Genomic DNA, 22,591 nt, shown 5'->3' with positions numbered 1-22,591 from the left:
GAGAGAGAGAGAGAGAGAGAGAGAGAGAGAGAGAGAGAGAGAGAGAGGATGGCCTGGGGCCAGGGAGTAGGGCAGGGGGGATCGCTGCAGAGAAACAGTTGACAACTGCTAACAGCAACCGCTAATTTAGGCCTGTGGCTGCATCTAGGTTCCCTCTAGGTGCTCTGTTCCCCTCCTCACAGGAGTGTTCACAGCTAATGCCAGTGTAATTATAGCTCCAGTGGCTTCCATTTGGAGCTTGAATAGTCAAAGTGTTTGCTATAGGGTGGGACATGTAAACCCCTGGGCCTCAACTTGGTAAATTTCCTAGAAAAAAAAAAAAAAAAAAAAAAAAAAACCAAAAAATGCAGCAGTGTGAACAACTGCCTGGATTCGAGGAAGATGCTCCCTGCCCGAGTTCGCAGTGGGCAAAGGGATGGCCGGTGCTCCACTGTGGAGAAAGCTACCCCCTCAGAACTAGCCTAGCCGCCTACTTGAGCATCTGTCATGCACAAAGAATGGGGCTCAGCACACAGCCAGGTGCATGCAGGCCTAGGTGACAGGTTTGTGGCACAGGCTGCCTCTTCCCTGCCTACTTTATTTCATCCCACCCCACGGCCTCTCTCCCAGCGCCTAGAAAGTTAAGTCCCCACCAAGGAAGAAGAAGTGGAAGGATTCCACACACACATCTGTTCCTCCTGAGTCCCTCAACCTCAGCCTACAGCTTAAAAAAAAAAAGTACAGTAGACAGAGATGAAGGTTCTGGAAGCTTAGGCCCTCTCAGTCTCCACCCATTCCACTGTGCAGATAGCATAGACTTCATAGACCTCATCAGAGACTTGGAAACTAAAATGAACACCAGACCCTCTGACCTAGGACTGCCCATCCCTGACAGATGTTGCTACTGCTGTCCTCTATGGGTCCCCTGGGCCTATAGAGAAAGGAGCAGAGATGGGCCAAGATATACACGGTGCACAGCTGCCCAGGGGAGAGGGAGGCAGGATTCGATTGAACTCGGCACTTTCCAAAACCTCAATAAATCCCTTCTACAGCAGCTTGAGCACCCCCGAGACTTATCTTGGCTTCTTTATTTCTTTTCTTGTTCCTCCCTCTGCAAGGAACAAGAAAAGATGGATAATGAGCCTCACCACAAAAGGTCCGACACCAGCCTCCCACACCCCAGCCTCGGTTGTCTTTTCTTGCCACGAGCACTCTCTTGAGTTGGTCTATCTGCAGCACCAGGCTGTTCCCAGCTATCATAGCACCCTTCATGTCATGGCACTGACATTCTCTAAATAGCTCTTCTGTACTTAATATAGACTTAAGTTTGCCAAACCAGTCACCCAACCCCAGCCCACCAAATTGTAGTCCTGTTGTCAGTCTAGCTTCAGTGAATATTTAATTTTGTTTCTTTTTCTTTAAGGATGTTGGGGGGGGAGAGTATGATGAGTTGAGTGATTATTCTACCAAGGAGCTACCCCCCACCCAGTCATTTTTACTAAGTTGTTCAAACTGGCCTTGAACTCATTTTATGGTCCAGAGACCCCTTGATCATGTGATCCTCCTGCCTCAGCCTCCCACACAGTTGGGATTACAGTCCTAAACTACTAAACCTGCCTAACTCCCCTAATTCTTAAGTGAAATTTTTAAGTTTTTCTTTAATTGATTCAGTCTTCAATTCTTACAGATATATCTTACATGGTACTGTCTCCATTAGTTCTAGAGCTGACAAAGTAAAGGCATTACTTTTCAATTTTAATTGTGTACCATACACAACTCATATTCCAGCTGCACTTGTTTGCACTCAGAGGCAGAAGACTAGCTGTGAGCAGAGGTGACCAGACTCAATAATCTCAGGATTCCAAAGACCCACTGAGTCACAAGCTTATGGCTGGCACTTGGGTTTTGTACCTACCCCATGATTCTAAGCTGCTTTCCAAAGTTTCAGCACAAACTAGAGACAAGGTCCAGGTGCTAGTCACCACTAGCACCAAACACATACTCATGGACATGCAGACACACACACCTAGTACCCCTAGCTCACCACTGATCAGTACCACCTGAGCAGAAGGTAGCATATGGCTCTGTTGTCACCTGAGGACAATTCTCAGACATGTTTTGTTCCTCCTATTGCCTCCCTACCCCAAACCATCAAGGCAGACTTTCCAACCACAAACAGGTGGCAGAAACAAGAATCACAGCCTTCTGGGATATTACAAGTCACAGGGACCTAGATACTTCAACTTCCCCTCTTGCCCATGGGTCATTTGCACCCAGCCTCATTTATACACATCGGCACACAAAGGCTCTCACCAATAGCATCATGACCTGACTGTCAGCAGTCACTCAAACAAACAAATATTTTCAGGAACTGACTACACACCTTGAAAGATGGAGTCCCTGCCCTCTAGGGGCTTTCATTCTAGTGACAGGAAAACTGGCAATAAGACACAGACACATAAAACAATTTAATGGATTGGCAAGAATACCAACGGATAGAGAAAGAGAAAAGAATGATAAGGAGATGAGATGCAGAATGTTTGCCTGGAGTGATGTCAATTTGAGAATGATCACCAGGAGGGCAGCGCACATGAAAATCCAAGGACAGAAAGCTACAAGCAAAAGGAAAGTCCATGCCTGGAGACAGGCATGGGTTTGGCATGTTCCCAATTTAAAAAAAAAAAAAAAAGAATTGGGTGGCTGCAGCTTCCTGCAGGACAGGGTAAGAACTTCAGGCTTTACTCCAGTGATAAGCACCGGAAAGAGGAGACACACTAATTCATTCGTCAATACGTGGAATGAGCTATACTAAGTATACTTTTGGTATACTAAGAAAGAGCACGGGTGAATCAGGCTAAAGAGATGAGTACCAGGCTGTTTGAGCCACACTCCACAGCAAGGAAGGCTTGGGAGGATGGTCACTGTAACCCATTTTCATTCTGTATGTTAAGTGGAGATAACAGCAAAGCCGGACCGGCTGGATTTCAAGTGGGAGGAGAGAGAAGAATAGCGTTTCCGGGTCGATAGTGATGATTCATTAGACAAAGAATACTAGGAAGAGAAGAGGAGGGAAGAATTAATTGTTTCAGGATGGAACCTGGTTGGTATGAGAGAATTCATAAGTGCCCAAATAGAAATGGTGACAAGATGGAAAGATCAGAGAGCCATCTGGGCTAGAGCCACCAAACTAGTCGTAACTAACATGGGGATAGCCTGACTCAATGAGACTGTCTAAGTTGAGCATGAGAATAGAGATTAAAGGGGAAGTGTCCAGGACCATGGGTGCCCGTGTTTAGTACGGACTGAGAAGCAATGGAACCGGAGTTGGAAGAAATCAAGAGGGTCTCGTTTCATGAAGTCAAGAGTTTCAAACCTGAAGGAGATGGAGAGTCAAGTGGACGATCAACAGACCTCAAGCAGACAGCACTGTGTGCTAACAATGAGATAAGGAAAAAACAAACTACCAGCAGGACATGTGACTGGAAAGACAGTGGGGGGGGGAGGAGAGGGGCAGGAGAATAGAAAGAAGCAGGCAGCCCAAGATATAACCTGTCATCTCTTGTCCTCAAGAGGCCACCCAACTGCAGCTTCAGTTTCACAGGTATCAGTCTCTGAACTCTCTCCCACCACTGGTCATGGACAGCTGGAGACGTAACAGCACTGACCTGAGAAGGCTCCCAGCTGCCTGGAGCTCGAAGTCTAGCACAGAGGAGATGAGAACCACAGACAAAAGCTTTCCTGGCCTTCCCAGGTTTCATTGTCTGCCTCTGTTTATTGTTTGAGTGGGCACTCTGGCTCAGAAGTAGTGTGGGAGGGAAAACTATCTGAACATAGGCTTCTGACTAGCAGAAAAAGTGGGTAGAAGTTATAGAAACCTCTCTGCGCCTCATTGTCTCGTCTGTAAGATGAGGCCACAATCCTTTATACATCCAGGAAATGTCCTAGGTGAAACAGAATGATGACAACTAAAATATTCACTGTGGTTTGGATGTAACTTGCATGTCCTCTAAGGGCTCATGGGTTGAAATTTTGGTTAATGCCCTGCTACGAGGAGATGGAGGAACCTTTGGAGGTGGAGGTTATGGCGAGGTCTCTTCTTTGTTGAGTATGTGCTTTTGGAAGGAAGCACACATGGATTAATGGTTCTAGAGAGAGGGAGGATTGTCATAAAAGCCTGAGTTTGGCCTCAGCCTCTCGACTCAGGTCCAAGATGTAATTTGTTCCCATGCACGCCCCTCACAAAGAACTATTGCTGTCTGCTTTCCAGTCCTGGACTTGGACCTGCCCAAGCTCTGAACTAAATGAGTTTTTTCTTGTATAATCGTCTGCCGCTAGTGTTTTTCTTATAGTAATGAAACGCTCATTATTAATGGCCCTCAGAGTCTCCAATTCATAGCATATAAGCAACCAGAGCCTGCTTAAAAATAAGATCCCCAGCTGGAAAGTACTTCTTCCCATCTTTCCATTTTGACAACATCCATCACATCTTGCCAATGGAAAAGGTCAGATCCATGCGCTCCTGCCTTTACACACTATGCTCAAAGAAAAGAAGGCCCCTTGGTCTCCCACTCCATGAACAAAAGGCCATCTCCAGAGCTCCTCTTCTCCATACAGAAAATATGCCAAACCAGGACCTCAGGGCCTTTCTCCTATCTGTCCCCCACCCCTGAAGTTCCTATTCAATCTACAGAAAAATGGTACCTTAGTTTGCTCCCAAGAGACAACAGGACCAATTCCAACATCCACCTCTCATTCTTTTCCATTGTCATCCAAAGCCCAGAGACCTGAGAGGACCTGAAGCCCCATCCTCCACTACTCTGTATGTCCAGAGCATGGCCCTCCCCAGATATGCCCTGAGAGTCCTAATGCAAGCCCAGTGACCGCAACACAAAATCACCCAGGTACTCTTTAGAGGAGGCAGACACTTTGAAAGCAGGCTAGCCCACCAGAAGTCAACTTGATAAACGGCAAAAAGCAGTGAAAATCAACAATGGGAATCCATTTGAATGCTTTGGAACATCATGTTACCTCTTCCCACTCCCCTACTCCCCATTGCCACAGTCATGCCCCAAGTTTGTTTTCCTTATCCATACCAACATCTCAACCTTGATCTAACCACCTTCTTCCCACCTCCACAGCTTTCTCTCAGGAATTCCTACTCTAGCAAAATTTGTCACCTGCCCTGAGACTTGGTCATTGTCCTGACGACCCAATCTACCAACCCACCCCATCCTCAACATTCCTTTTACAGGCTGAACTTCCAGGCCTCCAGGCCAACACATCACCTCATCGGCTCCTGCTCTGACACACTTATCTGGAAGGAAGCAAAGCCACCTTTCTTCTCCAAGCTGGCTCAGCAGCCAAGTGTCACTCAGAGACAAACCATCCAAAATGACTGCTCTCACTTGAAATTCCTGTACTCAAGTCTCAAATATCCTATTTTTAAAAAATCTATCTCACAGCTTCTCCTGAATCGGTCTCCCTGGGCTATTGTTTCTTCTCTCTTTACTCTAAGCTGATAACACTGTGGTTTTTGTGTGTTCAAGCTGCTACAAAGGAAAAAAAAATACCGATCAGGTGGCCAGGAAGTAACAGAATTCCCTTCTGGAGGCTGGGAAGTCTATGCTGTCTAGCAAGCCCTTGCTTTCAGCTCACAGACAATCATGACTCCCTGTGCCATCATTTGTCCAATGGCACAAGGGAGTTCTCTGGGCAATCTTTTACAAGAGCATTAGTTCAAGTCAAGAGGACCTACCCCTCATTACTCAGTTTCCTCTGGAATCCTATGACCTCTTCTGGTTTCCACGGGTACCTTCACACACATGGTGCACATAAACTCATGCAGGCACACATACACACAAACATAAAATAAGTGAGAGCCCTCTTAATGCCATCGCCTTCAGAACTGAGATTTCAGAGCATGATCTGGGTGGGAGGTGGGGCATAAATGAACACTCAGAGCACAAAACGTTGCCTCCTGTTTTATAAGGAAACAAAAGAGCTAAACAGAAACTCCCTCACCTACCTTCTGTGGCAAAAGCCAGCCTATCTCACCTGCAACCCAGCTCTGCCTTCTGTTACTATGGAAGCAGAAGTGTCCCTGCCAGAGGCCACCTGGCCTCCTGTGCTCATGTGTGCCATGTGGCTCACATCCCTCCTCACTGCTCAAGGACATCCCTCTTGTCCCCCTTCACTCCCCTCTTGTGTCCTCCAAGTTCTCCTGGTCATGTTCTATCCAGTGCAGAGGATAATCATATAGCTATTACTGCCCGTCCTCAAACAGAACAACTCACTTTGGTCCACCAGTCTTCTTCTTAAGCTGTTCTTCTTCATAATAAAGCCTGAGATAGTGAATTTCCCCCCCCCCCCGCAACAAATCCATCTACCCATCTCACCCGCCCTGTGGGTTCAGTAGAAGATTGGAGTAACTCCATGTGGCCAAGGGTAGTGGCCATGTCTCCAAGCCTCTCTTGCTTGACTTTGGCCACAGATGGTACAACACACTTCCCTTCTCTAATAGCTTCCACTCACCCCAGCCCTGACTCCAGATGATGGTTCTCCTCCTCTATAGCCTGCATCTTAGCCCTCTGCTTGTTAGAGCCTAATCTTCCCCCCACCCTGACTATAAACTTTTTGCTTCCACCATTCCAAATGCCATTTATATACCAATATCTCTCTACACATTGCCCCTGACTTTGGCATTTCCCGGTGCAGATCTACCAGACACCTCAATCCTAATATAGACTAAACAGAATTCTTGATTTCTACCCACTCCACCCCACTTTATCCTTTCTGTCATCATTATCATCCTAATAAATGGCAGCATCACTGATGTACAAACTTAAAATGTGGTTGAGCCATAATTCTAACTCTATATACCACAGAATCTATCGAAAGCCTATGTGTTTGTTCCACTCTCCTCTGTCTGTCTGTCCTGGACCTGGACTTCAGCAGTAACATCTTGACTGGTCCCACGCTTGCTCACAGCCCTACTTCCTCCTCACCATCCCTCTCCCCTTGAGCAAGAGTAGCTTTCAAATGCACGTATCGTAATGTGTTGTTTGCTCAAGCATCTAAAATCCCCCTGATGGCTCCCCATCACTTTTCAATTAAAACTCCAACTCCTATCTGATCTGTATGACTTACAGCGCCACCTACCCCAGCATTCCCCTCCCATAACACCACTCTCCACCGCACTCAGGACTGTAGCTACATAGCCTTTGCAGGTCCAACTCACACACATGCGTTCCCCGCTGGAGTCTTTCTCCTACCTGTCACAAGCCTGCCATTCCCCCAACCTCCCCCATGCTAGGTTCTTCCTGGGAGTCATAACTGTTCATAATAATCTCATCCAACATCTGACTTTAGTGTCTGCTTAGCAATTGTCACAATTATGTTTTTCCTATTAATTTGCTCCTTTTTCTGTTTCTGTTTTTCCTTATCTACACCACCTCAGTTACATAAGAAAAGAGAGTCTTTGGTTCAAGTTATTGGTGCATCCTCTAAACCTAAATAAGGACAGGGGACACCAGGAGTTTCTGAAAATATTTGGGAACAAATGCTTCCAGAAGAGGGCTCATGGGACACAGCCCCCAGGTAAGAATGCCCCAAATTACATACGCTATTAATGCTAGTTGGTTTTGTTGTTGTTGTTGTTGCTGCTGCTGCTGCTGCTATTGTTATTGCTGTTGTTGTAGGCCAGACCAAAATGCCTTCCTGTCTTCTAAATCACCTCAGTGTTCATTCCTAAGCCATGTTCTCAGAACTTTCCAGAAAGACAAGGGGGCTGGGGAGAGTGGCCGCTCCCTGAGGGGCAGCAGTTTGGATTCTGTTCCAACCTGGGGAGAGCCACATCTCCAGCCTCTATCTTTCTACCACCCTGGCGCTAGCCCATCCCTCTCCTTCCTTTTCTATCTGCGGGCAGAAAACCACTGCCCCAAATTCACACCCACTCCCACACACACCACTACATACATACTGACACAGCGTGTTAAACACACTCAACACCCCATACACATCACCACACAAACATATGACACAATTATACTAGCCACATAAAACCACACAAAACTCAACCTATTAACTCACACGTATACACATTAAACACACTCCATACACATACCTGCACATACAACCTACTCACTATACACACATGCTAGTATATATTACATGCATGCTACCCCACATACACAAGCCACCCCACGTACCACATCCACATACTAACTTACACAGCCTATACACATACATAGTACACACACACAAGCCATCCCATAAACACCTATCACCACACATCCATATCAACACACACACATACATAATGATACATACACGAACCACACCATAAACACATATCACTACACATACTCACATATTACTGCACACACTTACATACACATACCCATTAGGTACATGCCATTCATGAATCCTGACACCCATATCTATATACATACAAAAGACTAACCCATGCACACACCACCACACAAACACACACAACCTGAATCAGTACACATCGGCCCAGATACACCACCTCATGTATGTACACATCCCCGTCATCCACTCTGTGTCCTCACATGGCCCTCTCACCGTGCTGTGGTCCTTTCTCTGTACTCCCTGCTGGCCCAGGATGCTATGGATGGATGGATGTGGTGGGAAGGAGTGTATCCAGTGTGGGAACTCACATCACTCACACCTGACTTCTATCAGGATAAACTGGAATAGGTACAGTTAGTGGCTGAATCAGGGGCCAACTGCGGAGTACAGAATCCCAAGAAAGCCAGCTCAGGAGCTGATGATGGCAGAAAGTGTCCAGCTAAGAGCCACCTCCCATGCCAGCAGAGCTCATCACACACAAAAGAAGCAATCAGGTGGCTGCCTACGCAATGAAGAACCAAAAGAAAAATACCTTCACCTGCAAAAAGACCCACCCAAGTCACGTGCCTGAAGGTCTACCATTAAAAAGCATCCCTTTAGGTTAAACTTCTTCTCTGATGATGCTTTTTTCCCCAGAAATTTCTTCCTTGAACACAAAGGCAACCAGAGATGAAGTCACCAACACCCTAATCACACCTCAGTGCTAGCAAATCCTTTCACCCACCGACAGGAAACTGAAGTCCCCCACCTTTTTCAGAAATGAGAAAATGGAAAGAGAAGAGAGGCATATGGCTCTCTACAGCTCCAGTACTCCTAGGTGGAGATGCTGGCTCACGCTCTGATGGTCCTAGCCACTCATCAGCATGGCCACAGCCATGGGTCACTCGCTCCCACCAAGCCACACTTCCTCTCCCTGCCGAGCAGACTTCTCTGTGAAAGTGGGGTGGGGGACAGAAGGGGTGACAGCTACAGCTAAAGCCCAATTTCTGTTGACACTCAGTCCCTGACAGCTGTTAGAAGAAGAATGGGATTTTAAAATTTAAATAACACACTTCTGCATTCAGCTCAGGGAGACAACCTGAGGATAAGCAGTTTATCGCCTGAGCCACCATGAAGGGGGCAGGGAGGGACTCTTCCAGCTCCTCCAGCCCACCCACCTGCTGACATGCTCCATTCTGTGGCTGTCTCACAAGAATCTCTAGGTCATACAGCCTGGCTGCTGGACAATAAAGCTGAGCTTTTCATCACTTTGCATACCCCAGACTGTAAGGCCCATCCATGCCTGCCCCAGTGGGCCAAGGAGCTAGAAGAAGCAGGCTGGCATGACAGGGGCTTCCCTAGGCAAACAGCAAGGCTCAACCTTCCCTCCATAGCCACTGGGGTGTTCTTCAAAGTGTATTGACTCTGGGGCCTAATGATAAATCCTTTCTCCCAAGGATAGCCCAGTCCACCTCCCTAGAGCTGAGCCTCCTTGCCCAAGCAGTTACCTCAAGTACTGCTATGCCACGACACTCAGTAGCCAATGTTCCCTGAGCTTATCAGGCTCAGGAGACATGGGCTCTCCCTATTCACAAGCTTAGCCAGGCTTCCCAGCCATAATGCTGTCAGAGATGTCAGAGCTAGAGAGAGAGAGACCAGTCAGCAGTCCTTGCTTCACAGGCATGAGGACCTGAGTTCAAACTGCAAGACAACTGTGAAAACTCCAGGCATAGTGGTACATACTTGTAATCCCAGTGCGAGAGGAGGCACAGACAAGCAGCTCCCTGGGGTCATTGGCCCCACAGTCTCACCTACTCAGTAAGCTCCAGAACAATGAGAGACCCTATCTCAAAAAGCAAGGTCCTTGTACCTATGGAATAACACCTGAGATTGGCCTTGATACACAGATGTACACAAGTGTATATACACACAAACACCACACACACACTCATACACTAAATACACACACACATACGCACACACGCACACACACACACGTACACACAGAAAAGAAATGTCACTCCCAGGATTCCCTTCCTCATCTACTAAGACTTCCATGATAGCCCCCAGACACTGCTGATTTCTGCTTCCCCTGAAATCCTGGCACAGCATTTGGTTTGAACCACATGGACAATGAACTACCTACAGGGTATCTGAGCTGAGTGTACACACCCTGTACACTGCGGGCACAGGTCTCACCTTGTGCATCAGTGAACTTCATGTCTCTCGAGTACACACTCCACATGTACTGAATAAAATGATACTCATGTCATGGCCTACTTTGACCATCTTCTCTGTGAACGTTTCTTGTGCCCCAGAAAGGTATACCTCATCTCTGCACCTCAGAACTCAAAAGATCCAACACACATGGAACACTCAGACTTGTTTAGAAACCTCAGTTACCTTTTCCTGGGCAGGTCTAACACTCAGACTAAATCATTTGCTCCCTTCAATAGCCAGACAGTGACCCAAATGGTGACCATCTAGGGTGCTACAGTGTGCCACGTACCACATGAGAAGCTGTCCTTATGTCATTACCCTACACAAGTCAACTGACCTATCTTATCTACCGATGAGAAAAATGAGGTTCAGGAGAGCCAAGTAGGCCAGAGGTTACACGGTTAGTGGTACAAGGTCAGGATACCATGCTAAAACTAGCAGACCTCAAAGTCCACGTGTCATCCTTCATTCTTGGCTCTCAGGAGTCATATAATGGGTGTAAAGCACAGAAGTATGTACCCAGGAGGTATGGAGAAGAATGCACACACAGGAGACAGACATGCACACGTGCTTGAAACCTACGGATGAGCACCATGATGAAGTACTGTGCCGTGGAACCAAGAACAGAACAGCGATCCCTCGCAGAAGCCACACACAAGGCTTCCTGGGCATGAGATCTCTCCTATTACACAACTCCAAAGGAGACCACAAGGTCCACCCGAAAGAAAGTCCCTAGCCCTCCCTGTGATCCATCCAAGCTAGATGGCCAGTTAGAGTAGAACATCTAAGCCATCTACCCTCAAGCCACAGAAACCCCCTGAGCTCAGGTCTCCCACAAGCCACTGCCCATCCCAACTGGTTACTGGAAGGTGATCATTGTATAAGACTTCGACTAAGCCTTAGGGTGCCACTGTCCTCTAAAGAAATCACCCTGTCACCTCCATGCTCCAGCCCCCACAAGCTCTGTTCGCTGTTGCAAGTCATGTCAAGCCAATAAGAGGTCCACAGCAATTTCTCAAATGCTATCTAGACTGACCCTGCTACCATCTACCATCTGACCTTGGAGAAGCTACTCCCTGATCATTTCTAAATAGCTAATATATTTCCATGCAACACGCCAGGCAAAGTGCTTACCTACGTTATTTCCTTTGGTCCTTGTAAAAATCCCAGAAGATGGGTGTTTCTGCTGGCCCATGCACATTTCTAAGGAGATGCTAGGCAGAGCTCAAAGTTGAAATTAAACCCTAGTCTGTTTGTCTATCCTTTCTCTCTGAACCTCATTTTTCTTTACATAAAACAGAGAGTGTGGTTGATTTACAAATATGCTTTGAACCTATGTCATAAGCAATGCATTTATGGGATGTAGACCCTGGAGACACCCCCAGGGATCTCACCCAAAATGCAGAGGCAGAGCCTACTGACATAGTACCATCTACCTATTGCTTCTCTGTGCTCCTTAGCCCCATAGCTGTGAGAGACACCCTTGCCTGCCCAAACTAGTCCTCCTTGTTCATTGATACCCAACCACATCCTTCATCCTCCATTGGGCCCCACACACCTGCTAGCTCCAGGTCATCTTCTTAGAATTTTTTCCAGAGGAACTCTCTGCTTAAAAGCTTTTGCTCTCTCCTTTACCTTTTCTACCCCTGCATGCCTTCTCACCTGCATTTAGGGGATCAGAGAAGCCTGGGACAAGATGATCACTTAATTTCAGCACCCTGTATCCTGTTTAAACAACCTCTTACCCCCATTCCCCAGATCCGGCTGAGAGAAGATGACCAACTAGCAAGCCCATTTGGTCTTCAAGTGTAAAAGCTACATCCCCTAACCCATTTTCACTAAAGCCTCTTTGCCACCCCTGAAGGAATACGAAATATGCCCAGTTTACAGATGTAGCCACCTCGGTGCAAAATAGACCATGGTGAGGCCCAAGAACACACAGTCTGTTATGATTGACATGTTAAAAGCCCTCCAAAAGCCCAGATATTGAGTCTCCAGTTGATGATGATGCTTTGTAGCTGATAGAACCTTGAGATGGTAGAGCCCAGAGGGAGGAAGTCAGGCCAGAGAGCATGCCCACAGAGTGAGTTTTAGTGGCCCTTTCCAGCTACCATCAGGCAGGGAGTTTCCCTCCACCATCACACTTCCACCATGGTGTGCTACTGTTTACACAGGCTCAGTCACACTGCCCCTAGCTGGCATTGTGATGGGACTGGCTGAGATCCATCATTGAACCTAGGATGTGTCAAGTAAGACTATAGAGAAAGGAGGGGAGGGATTAGGCTGTGCCCTCCCCAAGGCCTCAGGCATGCAGAGAGTGTTGTAAGAATTCTGGCAGCCTTACTTGTCAGCTGAATCCCAGAAGGACTTTCCAACAACCCCAACAGAGACGAAGAGTTTATGCTCCAGGGATCCCTATAACAAACACAGCCTCAAACCTCAGAGAGGAATAGTAAGATGATAAAGGCAAGAGGACCCCTAACACACAACAGCCTCTCTCTTTCCAAGGGCCCCAGCTGGTAGTAGTAAACCAAGAGGGGACATTCCCCAACACAGGCTCCTCAGAAAAATGGTAGAAGGACTGCACACAGCCAAGCAAAGACACATGGAAGTGGGGAGCCACTTCCTGTCAACTACATATCATCCTACAGGGCAGCACAAACTAAGACCCAGTGCTCAGGTACAGGATCTCAGGCCACCCTGCCCAAAGACTCACCAATCCATGGAGACCCAGGCAGGGACCTATGACATCCAGAGGTCCAAGCTTGTGTGGGACAAAGGATGAGGGAGTTCAAATTAGTATTTTCATCTCTCGGGGGGTGGGGGGGAATCTCAGATCTGGAGATGAGAAGCCAAGCTTCCAAAGCCCTATGGGGAACTTGGGACACATCACACAAGCATCTGGCTTCTTGATTCTGATTCCCACCTTCTTTCTGCTGAATGGCCCTCCTCATAAGGGCTTCCTTGGTCTTTTGGAGTAGGGCCAGTGTGGAGCAGGGTCTTTTGGCCAGGGCCTCCCCTCCTTAGCTGCCTGTCCAGAGAGTACTGCTCCCTCAAACAACTTCAGGGTTAGTCTCAGTGAACCTTCCTCAAAGGTGTTGATAAGACAAATGAGGAGATCAATGAATGTGCAGATTACAGAGCCAGCATCTTGCCACCAGCTACACAGGGGATAACTGAGCCAGATATGGCTCTAGAGCTCTGTGTCACAGTCTGCTGTCCACCAACATAGTCAACAAGACTGTACATTAGTTTCTTGTCATCGTGACCAAATACCTGACAGCAGTCACACAAAAGAAGACAAGTTTCTTTTAGTTTGTGGTTTAAGGGGATATGATCCATCGTGGGGGATGTATGGGGACTTGAATAGGTTGATCAATGAAAGTAGAAGCTTGAAGGAACACATTCCACATAGCATGAGTCAGGAATCTGGAAGCTGGGACTAGAAGCAGGGCCAGGTTTTAAGATTAGAGTAACCTATCTCCACCAGTCATGCCATCCAGAAGGCTCTGCAACCCCCTCCCCAAAAGCACCACCAGGCTTCAAACACATTATCCTATGGGAAACATGTCACACCCAAACTAAAATGCAGCATCACAGCCTCTCTACCTGGTCCTAATGGTGGGCAGTGGACTGGAACACAGAGTTCCAGAGCCATACATGACTCAGTTATCACTAAGCAGCAGAGCCACTAGCAAGCTTCTGGCTCTGTAAACTGCACATCCAGTGATCTTCTCATTTGTCTTGTCAACAGTCTTGTCCCACAAAGTGCCAAGTGTCTATTACATAAAGATTTGTCTGCTAGAAAACACTTAAGGTTTGAATCCAGGAAGAAAGAGGATCTGGGGTTAAGGTGAGGACCACAAACCTCCAGCATTCACAGATCAAACCCCAAAGCACCTATCCACACTGTAGAAATCAGCTGGCATCTGACCAATAGGTAGCAGGCACATTGGATGCATTTAGACCCCCAATATTCTCCCAATACAGCAGACATAGGCCAACAATGTCTTCATCCTGCATATGAGCTTCAGAGCACAGTCTCAGAAGGACCCACCTACAGAGGATTTATGTTTCGAACTAATCGGAAACTAAGATTCAGAATGTCAGTTGGAAGGCGCTTTGGTCAGCCAATCATATAATCCAGCCACCTAGAATGGGCAAAATTATAAGACAGTCATCACTATCACCCACAGGCAAAGCCAGAAGGAAGCATGCTCTGAGCCCTGATAGGTACTACAGGAGCCTCTAGTAGTGGAAACTAAAGGCAGGGTGATGTAACTGTCCAGCTTTAAGATCCCCATCTACTTCTACCATCCCCCACCACCACAAAGACTCAAGGCTATGTCCAGATGGCCACTCTCTAGCTACTACAGCTTGAATATTTTGTTTGGTTTGGTTTGTTGAGATGGTTCTCAGTCTGTTAGCCCAGGATGTTCTTAAACCTACTATGTAGATCAGGCTAACCTCAAACTAGTAATTCTGCCTGTCTTCTGATTGTTACAATTAAAGACATGTGTCACTGTGCCTAGTCATATAGTTTTTAACCTTAAGTAGCCCCAAATGCTCATATATGAAGGGCCTGGTCCCCAGGTTGGCACTATGAGAAGGAATAGAAACATTACCAGGTAGGACCTAGTGGGATCATTGAGAGTGTGCCCTCAGAGGGACTATGGGGTCATGGTCTCTTTCTCATCTATTTCATTTCCCAGGCATGATGGAAGCAGTTTGGCTCCTTGCCACAGCCACATGCATCCCAACATACTCCAATGGGTGCCCAGCAGGAAGTGAACCAGTTGTGATCTAAAACCTCGGAACCTGTGAGCTGGAGTGAACTTTTGCTCTGTGATAGGACTCAACTGATACATCTACTGGGACATCCTTTCTTTCAAGAATCCAGGATCTCTTTCATCAGAAACACAATACCACCCATGGGATCATCTAAAGGAGGTATCTTCAGTGGAAGGGAAGGGAATGTGTCAAAGTAGAATAATTTGGTCCTCGGATGAACAAAAATTAACAGACATTCCAAGTGGCTGATGGTCATCCAAAACTCAACCATGTGACACAACCTTAATTTCTCTCCCTGAAGGAATTATTCTTGCCTCCTTAGAGAGATAATAATAAAGATAATTGAGAAGCACTGTTCTAGAGACTAGGAAACGTTGCCTCACAGTTTAGAGCAGTGCTTTTTAACAAGCAATGGCTCTGCCCCACAGGGAACATTTGATGGTGTCTGGAGACATTTGTGCTTTTCACACCTCGGGGATGTATAAGTGCATCCATAGACAACTCTGGGAACAATGCTAAACATTCTACAATGCACAAGACGATGCTGGCAAAGCCAATATGTCCCTATTGCTGCCACTAAGAACCAGGGTTCAGAGTAACAAGAGCCTTAGTTTTCCAAAGCCTGAAGCCCAGATCCTTGTGTTCAGTGACTCAGAGAACAAGCTCTAGGCTGGCCACTGGAACTTATAAAACACAAACACACACACACACACACATATGACAGAGAGAGACAGAGAGAGACAGAGACAAGAGAGACAGAGACAGATACACAGAAACAGAGAGATGGAACCTGAGCTGAACTGAGCTGAACACACACACACACAATCAAACACACACACAGTCTGTAAGAGACCACACACACGCAGAGAGAGAAAGAGAGAAAACCTATAAGAACTGAGCTGAACACATACACACAATCACATACACATACACAGCCTGTCAGAGTTGACCATACACACACACAGCCTGTCAGAGTTGACCATACACACACACATACACACACACACTCACACACACACACACACACAATCTCACAGAGACAGAGAGTACAGTTCTAAGATGAAGCATGCCAGCCCCAGTGCCTCCCAATTGCCAGAGGGAATGTCAAGAAGAAAGAGACACAAACCTCATACAACTCTTTTATCTAATATGTTTAATGTGTATGTGTGCACATGGACATTTGTGTATGTACAGGTATGTACATGTATGTTCATGTATGTACAGGTATGTGTGCATATAGAAGCCAGAGGATAACATTAGACACCATCCTCAGGAATCCTAACTGCCTTCTTGGGGAAAGGGTGGACAGGGTCTGTTACTGTACTGAAGCTCACCAAACAGGCGAGGCTGGCAGGCCAGCAAGCCCCAGGGATCCTCCTGCCTCCACCTCTCCAGCACTGGGATTAGAAATTTGCACAGCTGTCCATGCTCAGCAGTTTCACACGGGTGCTGGGAATCAGACACAGGTCCTCATGTTTACAAAGCCAGTGCTTTATTGGCTAAATCTCTCCTCTCATTCTAAAGCATGGACACAAGAAGGTAAAGCGAGAGCCCGGCATGGTCTTTCTCATTCCTCAAGGGAATCACCCAGGAGTTGGGATTCCTACCTCAGATGCCTCTCTGGTGGCTCACGCAATGGAAAGAAAACCCAGAGCAGACTAGATAGTGGTGACACAAAGACAGCAGAGAATCCCTCACCTAAGCTGCTAAGGACCAGGCGTGCTCAGTATTTCCCATGGTCACTGGTTGGGGATATTTGCATATTCATAATGAGATGTCATAGAGATGGGACCCAAACACAAAATGATACTGTTTCATCCATACTTGATAGGTACAACCGGAAGAGATTCTTACATTATAACTTCCATATGCCTGCCTTTTCACTATGTCCCATCACAGCAGGTCAGTTGTAGAGTTTGCCCCTGTGGCATTGTCTCAGTACTCAACATAAACTTTAAATTTTAGAGCATTTCAGATTTGGATGCTTAAGATGAAACACCCTAAATCTATACCAAGAAACACAGCCAATATTTCCAGAACACCGAGTCCTTCTGCCTGCCATTTGCTTTACAGTCAGTCCGCTGACTCACTGCTAACCCAAGCAGATGGGGGCTTCCTCACGTGACAAATGAGGAGACTGAGGCACAAAGAGGTTGGTGAGCAACATAGCCAAAGAAAGTGCCAAACCAAGGAGCCAGAGAAGCAGAAATGGAAATAGGGGTGAAATGGCTGAGAAGCCAACAGAACAGCATTGGGCTTCAGATTCAAGGCCTATCCATGACCACCAAGGAACCAGGCAAATGCTTAACTCCAGGCACCACTGCAGGAAGAAGGCCACATGGCTTCCAGGAAGCCAGGAGCTAAAGTTCAAACATAGTGAGGTGAAGCATAGAGCCAACAGAAGACCAGGAAAAGCGCCTGAGTCCAAGAGATGAATGGGTCACACCCCAGGGAGGAGAAGAAATGGGACAAGCACCAGCAAGGGTCACTTACCTGAGAAAATTGAAGCGAGCCTGAAGATGTCCGAGAGGCGCGAGGTCACAGGCTCATAGGGGGAAGCTTCGTAGAACTCCTCACCTGGAAGAAAGGTGGACATAAGACACAGGCTTCCCTCAGGCAAAGCACTCACGTCAGACAGCAACTCTGCCTAAGAAAGTTCCATTAGCATACCCCAGGATGTGAACTGTGAATGAGGGCAGCCCTTGCCAAGGTGGAAAACAAACAACGCTGTGCTGGCAAGTTAGGGGTGAGAGTTCATTTTGTAGAGACAAGTTATTTCTCACCAATTATAGCAGGTATGACTGCCTGCCATGTGACCTCCCTGCGGGACCAACTCTCTTTTAAAGGAGTCTGGGAAGAACAATAGCCTTCAGAAGGTCAAGTACACATCACAGAATCTGGAGAGAGGGGTCTTATTAAGATGTTTTAGTTCAATTTTCTCGTTTCGCAAGAGAGGGCTCTGGGGTAGCCCAGCAATGTTTACCTAGGGGTGGAGGTGTCCCACAGCTTCGTGTGGCAGATCCAGGACTGAACTGGTCTCCTGGGGATCCACACTCAGAATTTCCCCTTTGCCTCACACCACATCATCAGAAAGAGTCTAGCTGGGAACATTGAAAGTCACTAGGTAAAGGGTCTGACCCCACGCTCCTGTCCACCTGGCCTCTAACACACACTTCTAACCTCTCCTCTACCTGTTAGCTCATGTACCTCCTCAGAGCTTCAGAGGACATCGGAGGCTTGTAGTAGAAAAGCAAGTGAATGACAGAAAATAAATGGCTCAGGATGCCCAGGAGACCCCCACCACCACCACCACATTATCAAGAACCCCATACCCTCTGCAAACACCTTGCGAGAAAGGGAAATATCCTCAGGAGACCTGACCAGTGAGGAGAAATCAATGCAAACTCACTCAGACTGTGTGTGTGGTGACGGGGAGGGGCAGACAGGGGGTGACCTACAGCCTCTTGCATTGATTTTCTATCCGGCAGGGCCTGGCGCCACGGGCAGGCACCCTTGCCTACAGAGAGCCTGAGTGAGCAACATCTATGTGGGATGTCCTTACCAGAGGGAGCAGAGACTACCTCTGCAAGAGGTTCCTTCATCTAGCCTGAGAGGCCACAGATAACCAGGACTGGAGATCCAGCTAGCTCTGGAATGCTTCATAGTTGCTAAGTACTTTCCTCACTACAGAAGGTGTATACAACCTTGGCCACAGACATCCAAAGCACAGGGAAGAAGTTTGCTCCCTCCGGTTAAGAGGACCTCTAGCCTGCATTTTGCCTTATGGGAAATGCTGTGTGCCAGGCAGGACTCAGCACACACAGTGTGTGCCCCACTAGAATCGAAACTTGATCCATTGCCTTTCGAGATCTAAGTGTCTACTGTCCATTGTACCCACTGAAGCTTAACTTACTGTCCCCTGGGAGACCCCTGGGGCCCCCAGGCACTGCTTTGGGTTAAAGCTTACTAAGGGCTTGTCATTTAAATGGTCTGGTCCTGTAGCTGGGTGCACCAGGAGATGTCAGGCCTGTGCCACTGAAGCCAGATCCAAGATGTAGATCCTGGGAACTGTCACTTGGGGCAGGCTTTTGCTCTTTGTGGTCTAAAGATTAGGGGCCCTGAACTTCAGAGTCACCTTTGGAGCAGCCATTGGTGATATCCACCATGGCCATACACAGCTGTAATGACAGGAGAAAAGAGACCACACACACACACACACACTACTGTCACAGCCACAGAATCACCCTCAGCACAACTGAAAGAAACCTTGATAAAGTGTAAAGGCCTTGACCTCAGCTACCAATTTGCTGGGTGCCATAGACAGCCATTGTACCCCTGTGCCTCAGTTTCCCCTACAACCAAGGCTAATGTATTACAGTTCTGACTCCCTAAACTCAGTGGCCACCTCTTCAGAGGCCATATGCCTAATATACTGGCTCCCCTTCTTCCAGTACAACCTCAGCTCCTACTACAGGTGTAGGTCCTAGCCTTGGGTAGAGGAAGCAAAAACCTGGGCAAGTCCCATCCACCTCAGGGTCAGAGAGGAACCAAGAATTGGAGGAAGGTCCCTCCAATCATCTCTCCCCACACCTCTCCACTCCCAGTGGCTCTTGCCCTCCCCTTGACCCCAGATCCAGCCCAACTACTAAGTATTATTAATGTGCGGGGAGAAGGTACCCACAGCCTCCTCTAGGGAAATGGCTCAACCTTACCATGAATTACTAATTCTCGGGTAGACCTTATCACTCACAGGTTCAAAGGCCTCCTGGCTTCTCCTGATGGAGAATCTCCAGCCCTGAGATCTATGAGAAGTAACCTGTTAGAGAGAACAGGCACTCTTCTGTAGAAAGGTGCAAGGCAGGATGTTATTTCTGGAACCCTCACTGAAGAGCATAGATACTGCAGTTTCTGTGGGACCAATAGAGTATGGGGCATACAGTAAGTAGTGTTAACAGGTGGTCATTGAGAGAGTTAACTCAAAAATCATCTCAAGACATCAACCAGAGAGAGAGAGGTACAGTGAGGTCTTCCAAGTCCAAAGAGGCCTTGAAGACCTCATGGTAGTGACAATCAAATACATAAGCCTGTGCTCACTGCTGCCACTACAGAGCTCAGTGCTGCCACTACAGAGAAATGCCTCATCTCCCCTACTTCTGGTCACAGGTTGTCCTGAACAATGCCAACGGAAGCCACCAAGGTGATAGCACTGTTCCTGCTAAGAAAGCCAATCATCCCAGGGCACCTCTAGTCAACTCTTCTATCACCTGCTCTGTCTCCTGCTACACAGCCCAAGGTAGCCCACTTCTACTGGCAGTCTGAAGACCTAAGTTCAGTTCCCAGCAGACTCACAACTGTCTGAAACTCCTTTAACTCCAGAGAATCTGGCTTTCATGGGCACCTGTACTCATGTGCTCATAACCATATGCAGACATACACATCTGCACGTAATTAAAAATAATAAAAAATAAATACTTCTTAAAAGCTCTGAAAATGAAAACAAAAGGCAGAACTATCCATCTCCAGAAGCAGGAGGCTTTAAGACATGTGTACCGGAGGCAGATCATTAGGTAAATGGTTCCTTGTGTCATGTATGGGAAGTACATATGTGTTAGGACAGTTTTACCTTCCTCGGTGCTTCTAGCTTTCAGAATGAGTTGCTAGGGAGAAGTAGCCACCTAATGCCATCACTAATGCCATCACTAAATGCACATACTTTCTATTCTTATGTTCAGAGCATATCTGAGCCGACTTGGTGACTGCTGGAGATACCTCTCTCAGGACTCTACTCCCTCCTTTCAGTCTTCCCTTCAGTTACTCTGCAAGGAAACTCTCATCTTAAGTTAGTGGCCCAGCTCTGGCCTGGACCCACCTCCTGTCCTCACCCACAGAGGCACAAATGCACAGGGAACCTTCCTGTCATCTTACCCTAGCCTCTCCATCCATCCTCCTTTGGGGTTTAGACATCTTTAAAAGAGAAAATAGGTCATCCTTCTGTCCTCTTCACAAAAAAAATTCTGGGGAAAGGTATCCATGTTCTTCATGTCCAATCCTCTGCTTCCATTCTTACTCTAACCAGGGCCCTGCCCCTAGAAGCCACCTAGGCGGCTCACCCAAGTGGATGCAGGGATACTTTGGTCTTTCTCCTGCTTTACCTCAAGTGTGTGAGCTGCTGCTGAGGGTCTTTTCTGTTTCCTTGATGGTCCTCCCAATCCTCTCCCAAAGCCTTCTTTGCACATTTCCTTCTCCAGCCTGTCCTTGAATGACAGTGGTCCAGGGGCACTTTCACTGCCCACTGCTCTTAATGTACCCGCTGTCTTAGCTCCAGCTTCCAAATATGGGCTGACGTACAGCCAGAATCTCTCTAGAACCATATCCTCTCCTGAGCTCCATGCATGCATGTCTTCAGGGCTTGACCAATGACAGATAGGGATCCCCAGAGAAACATCAAGACCTCTGCCCCTTTCTACCTTGCAGGCACCGGTAGCCACTTCTCCTAGCCACACTCTCCCTTCCTATCTCATAGGCAGTAGCTGCCAAAACCTGTTGATTCTACCTTGTTAAAAAGCACTTAAATTTATCCTCCCCTTGGCTGCTCTGCCCTGTTCTTCCCACCATTATTCCTGCCTGGGGTCACAATCCCTACAACTGACAATTGTCCCCAGAACTACATAGATATTCTTCTGAAGCATCAATCTAATCAGATCCCTTGAAATCTGAATTAAAACCATTCAGGCTTCCTATTGCCCACCAGATCTTCTTCCTAGCCTCCAATTCTCCTGATCCATGCTCTAGATTGCCCAGTTACTTACAGTTCTTCATGAAGAGTCAACTATCAGGCCTGACCCTGATGTGCCTCTCCCTCCACCTGCCCACTCTTAGTGTGCCCTTCCCCGGGGTGGTGTGATTCCATTCCAGCCTGGAGACCGTATCTCCCTGCCCCCACCCCAGCCCCAACCCCAGAAGGCTCTTTAGACTTTTTAACAAATGCTTAGGTGTTCCTCTGAGATGTCCCTACTATGCCCTGAGTCTTTCCATTATAACTTATGCCTTCAAATGACAAGTCCCACCTTACTTACTGAACCCCCACCCCAGGCTTTAAGCTCCATGAAGGCAAAGGCTACACCAGATTCCAGACTATTCCAGTAACACACAGCAACAGTGCACTCTCAATACACATTTGCTGAATTAGTAAATGAACATCTTGCCACGCTGATCCATCATCCTGAAGTCTATGCAACCTCAAGCCCCTGTC

The 22,591-nt window shown here is 47.3% G+C and overlaps 1 protein-coding gene across 2 annotated transcripts in view; it reads right to left on the bottom strand.

Annotated features, from left to right (window-relative positions):
* Positions 1-22,591, bottom strand: part of Gfra2 (GDNF family receptor alpha 2) — an 86,144-nt gene that overhangs the window by 57,041 nt on the left and 6,512 nt on the right. The window contains exon 3 of one of the 2 annotated variants that reach the window (XM_028758731.1): positions 17,833-17,916. The exons of the other annotated variant lie outside the window; for it this stretch is intronic. Coding sequence (XP_028614564.1) covers positions 17,833-17,916 — 84 coding nt within the window. The remainder of the gene's footprint in view (positions 1-17,832; positions 17,917-22,591) is intronic. 2 annotated transcript variants of the gene reach the window in all.

This window comes from Grammomys surdaster, unplaced genomic scaffold, assembly GCF_004785775.1.
Source record: "Grammomys surdaster isolate TR1022 unplaced genomic scaffold, NIH_TR_1.0 126219, whole genome shotgun sequence".
In the NCBI taxonomy this organism is placed as follows: domain Eukaryota; kingdom Metazoa; phylum Chordata; class Mammalia; order Rodentia; family Muridae; genus Grammomys; species Grammomys surdaster.
Note: the sequence above shows the minus strand (reverse complement) of the source record. Positions and strands in the feature narration are given on the sequence as shown.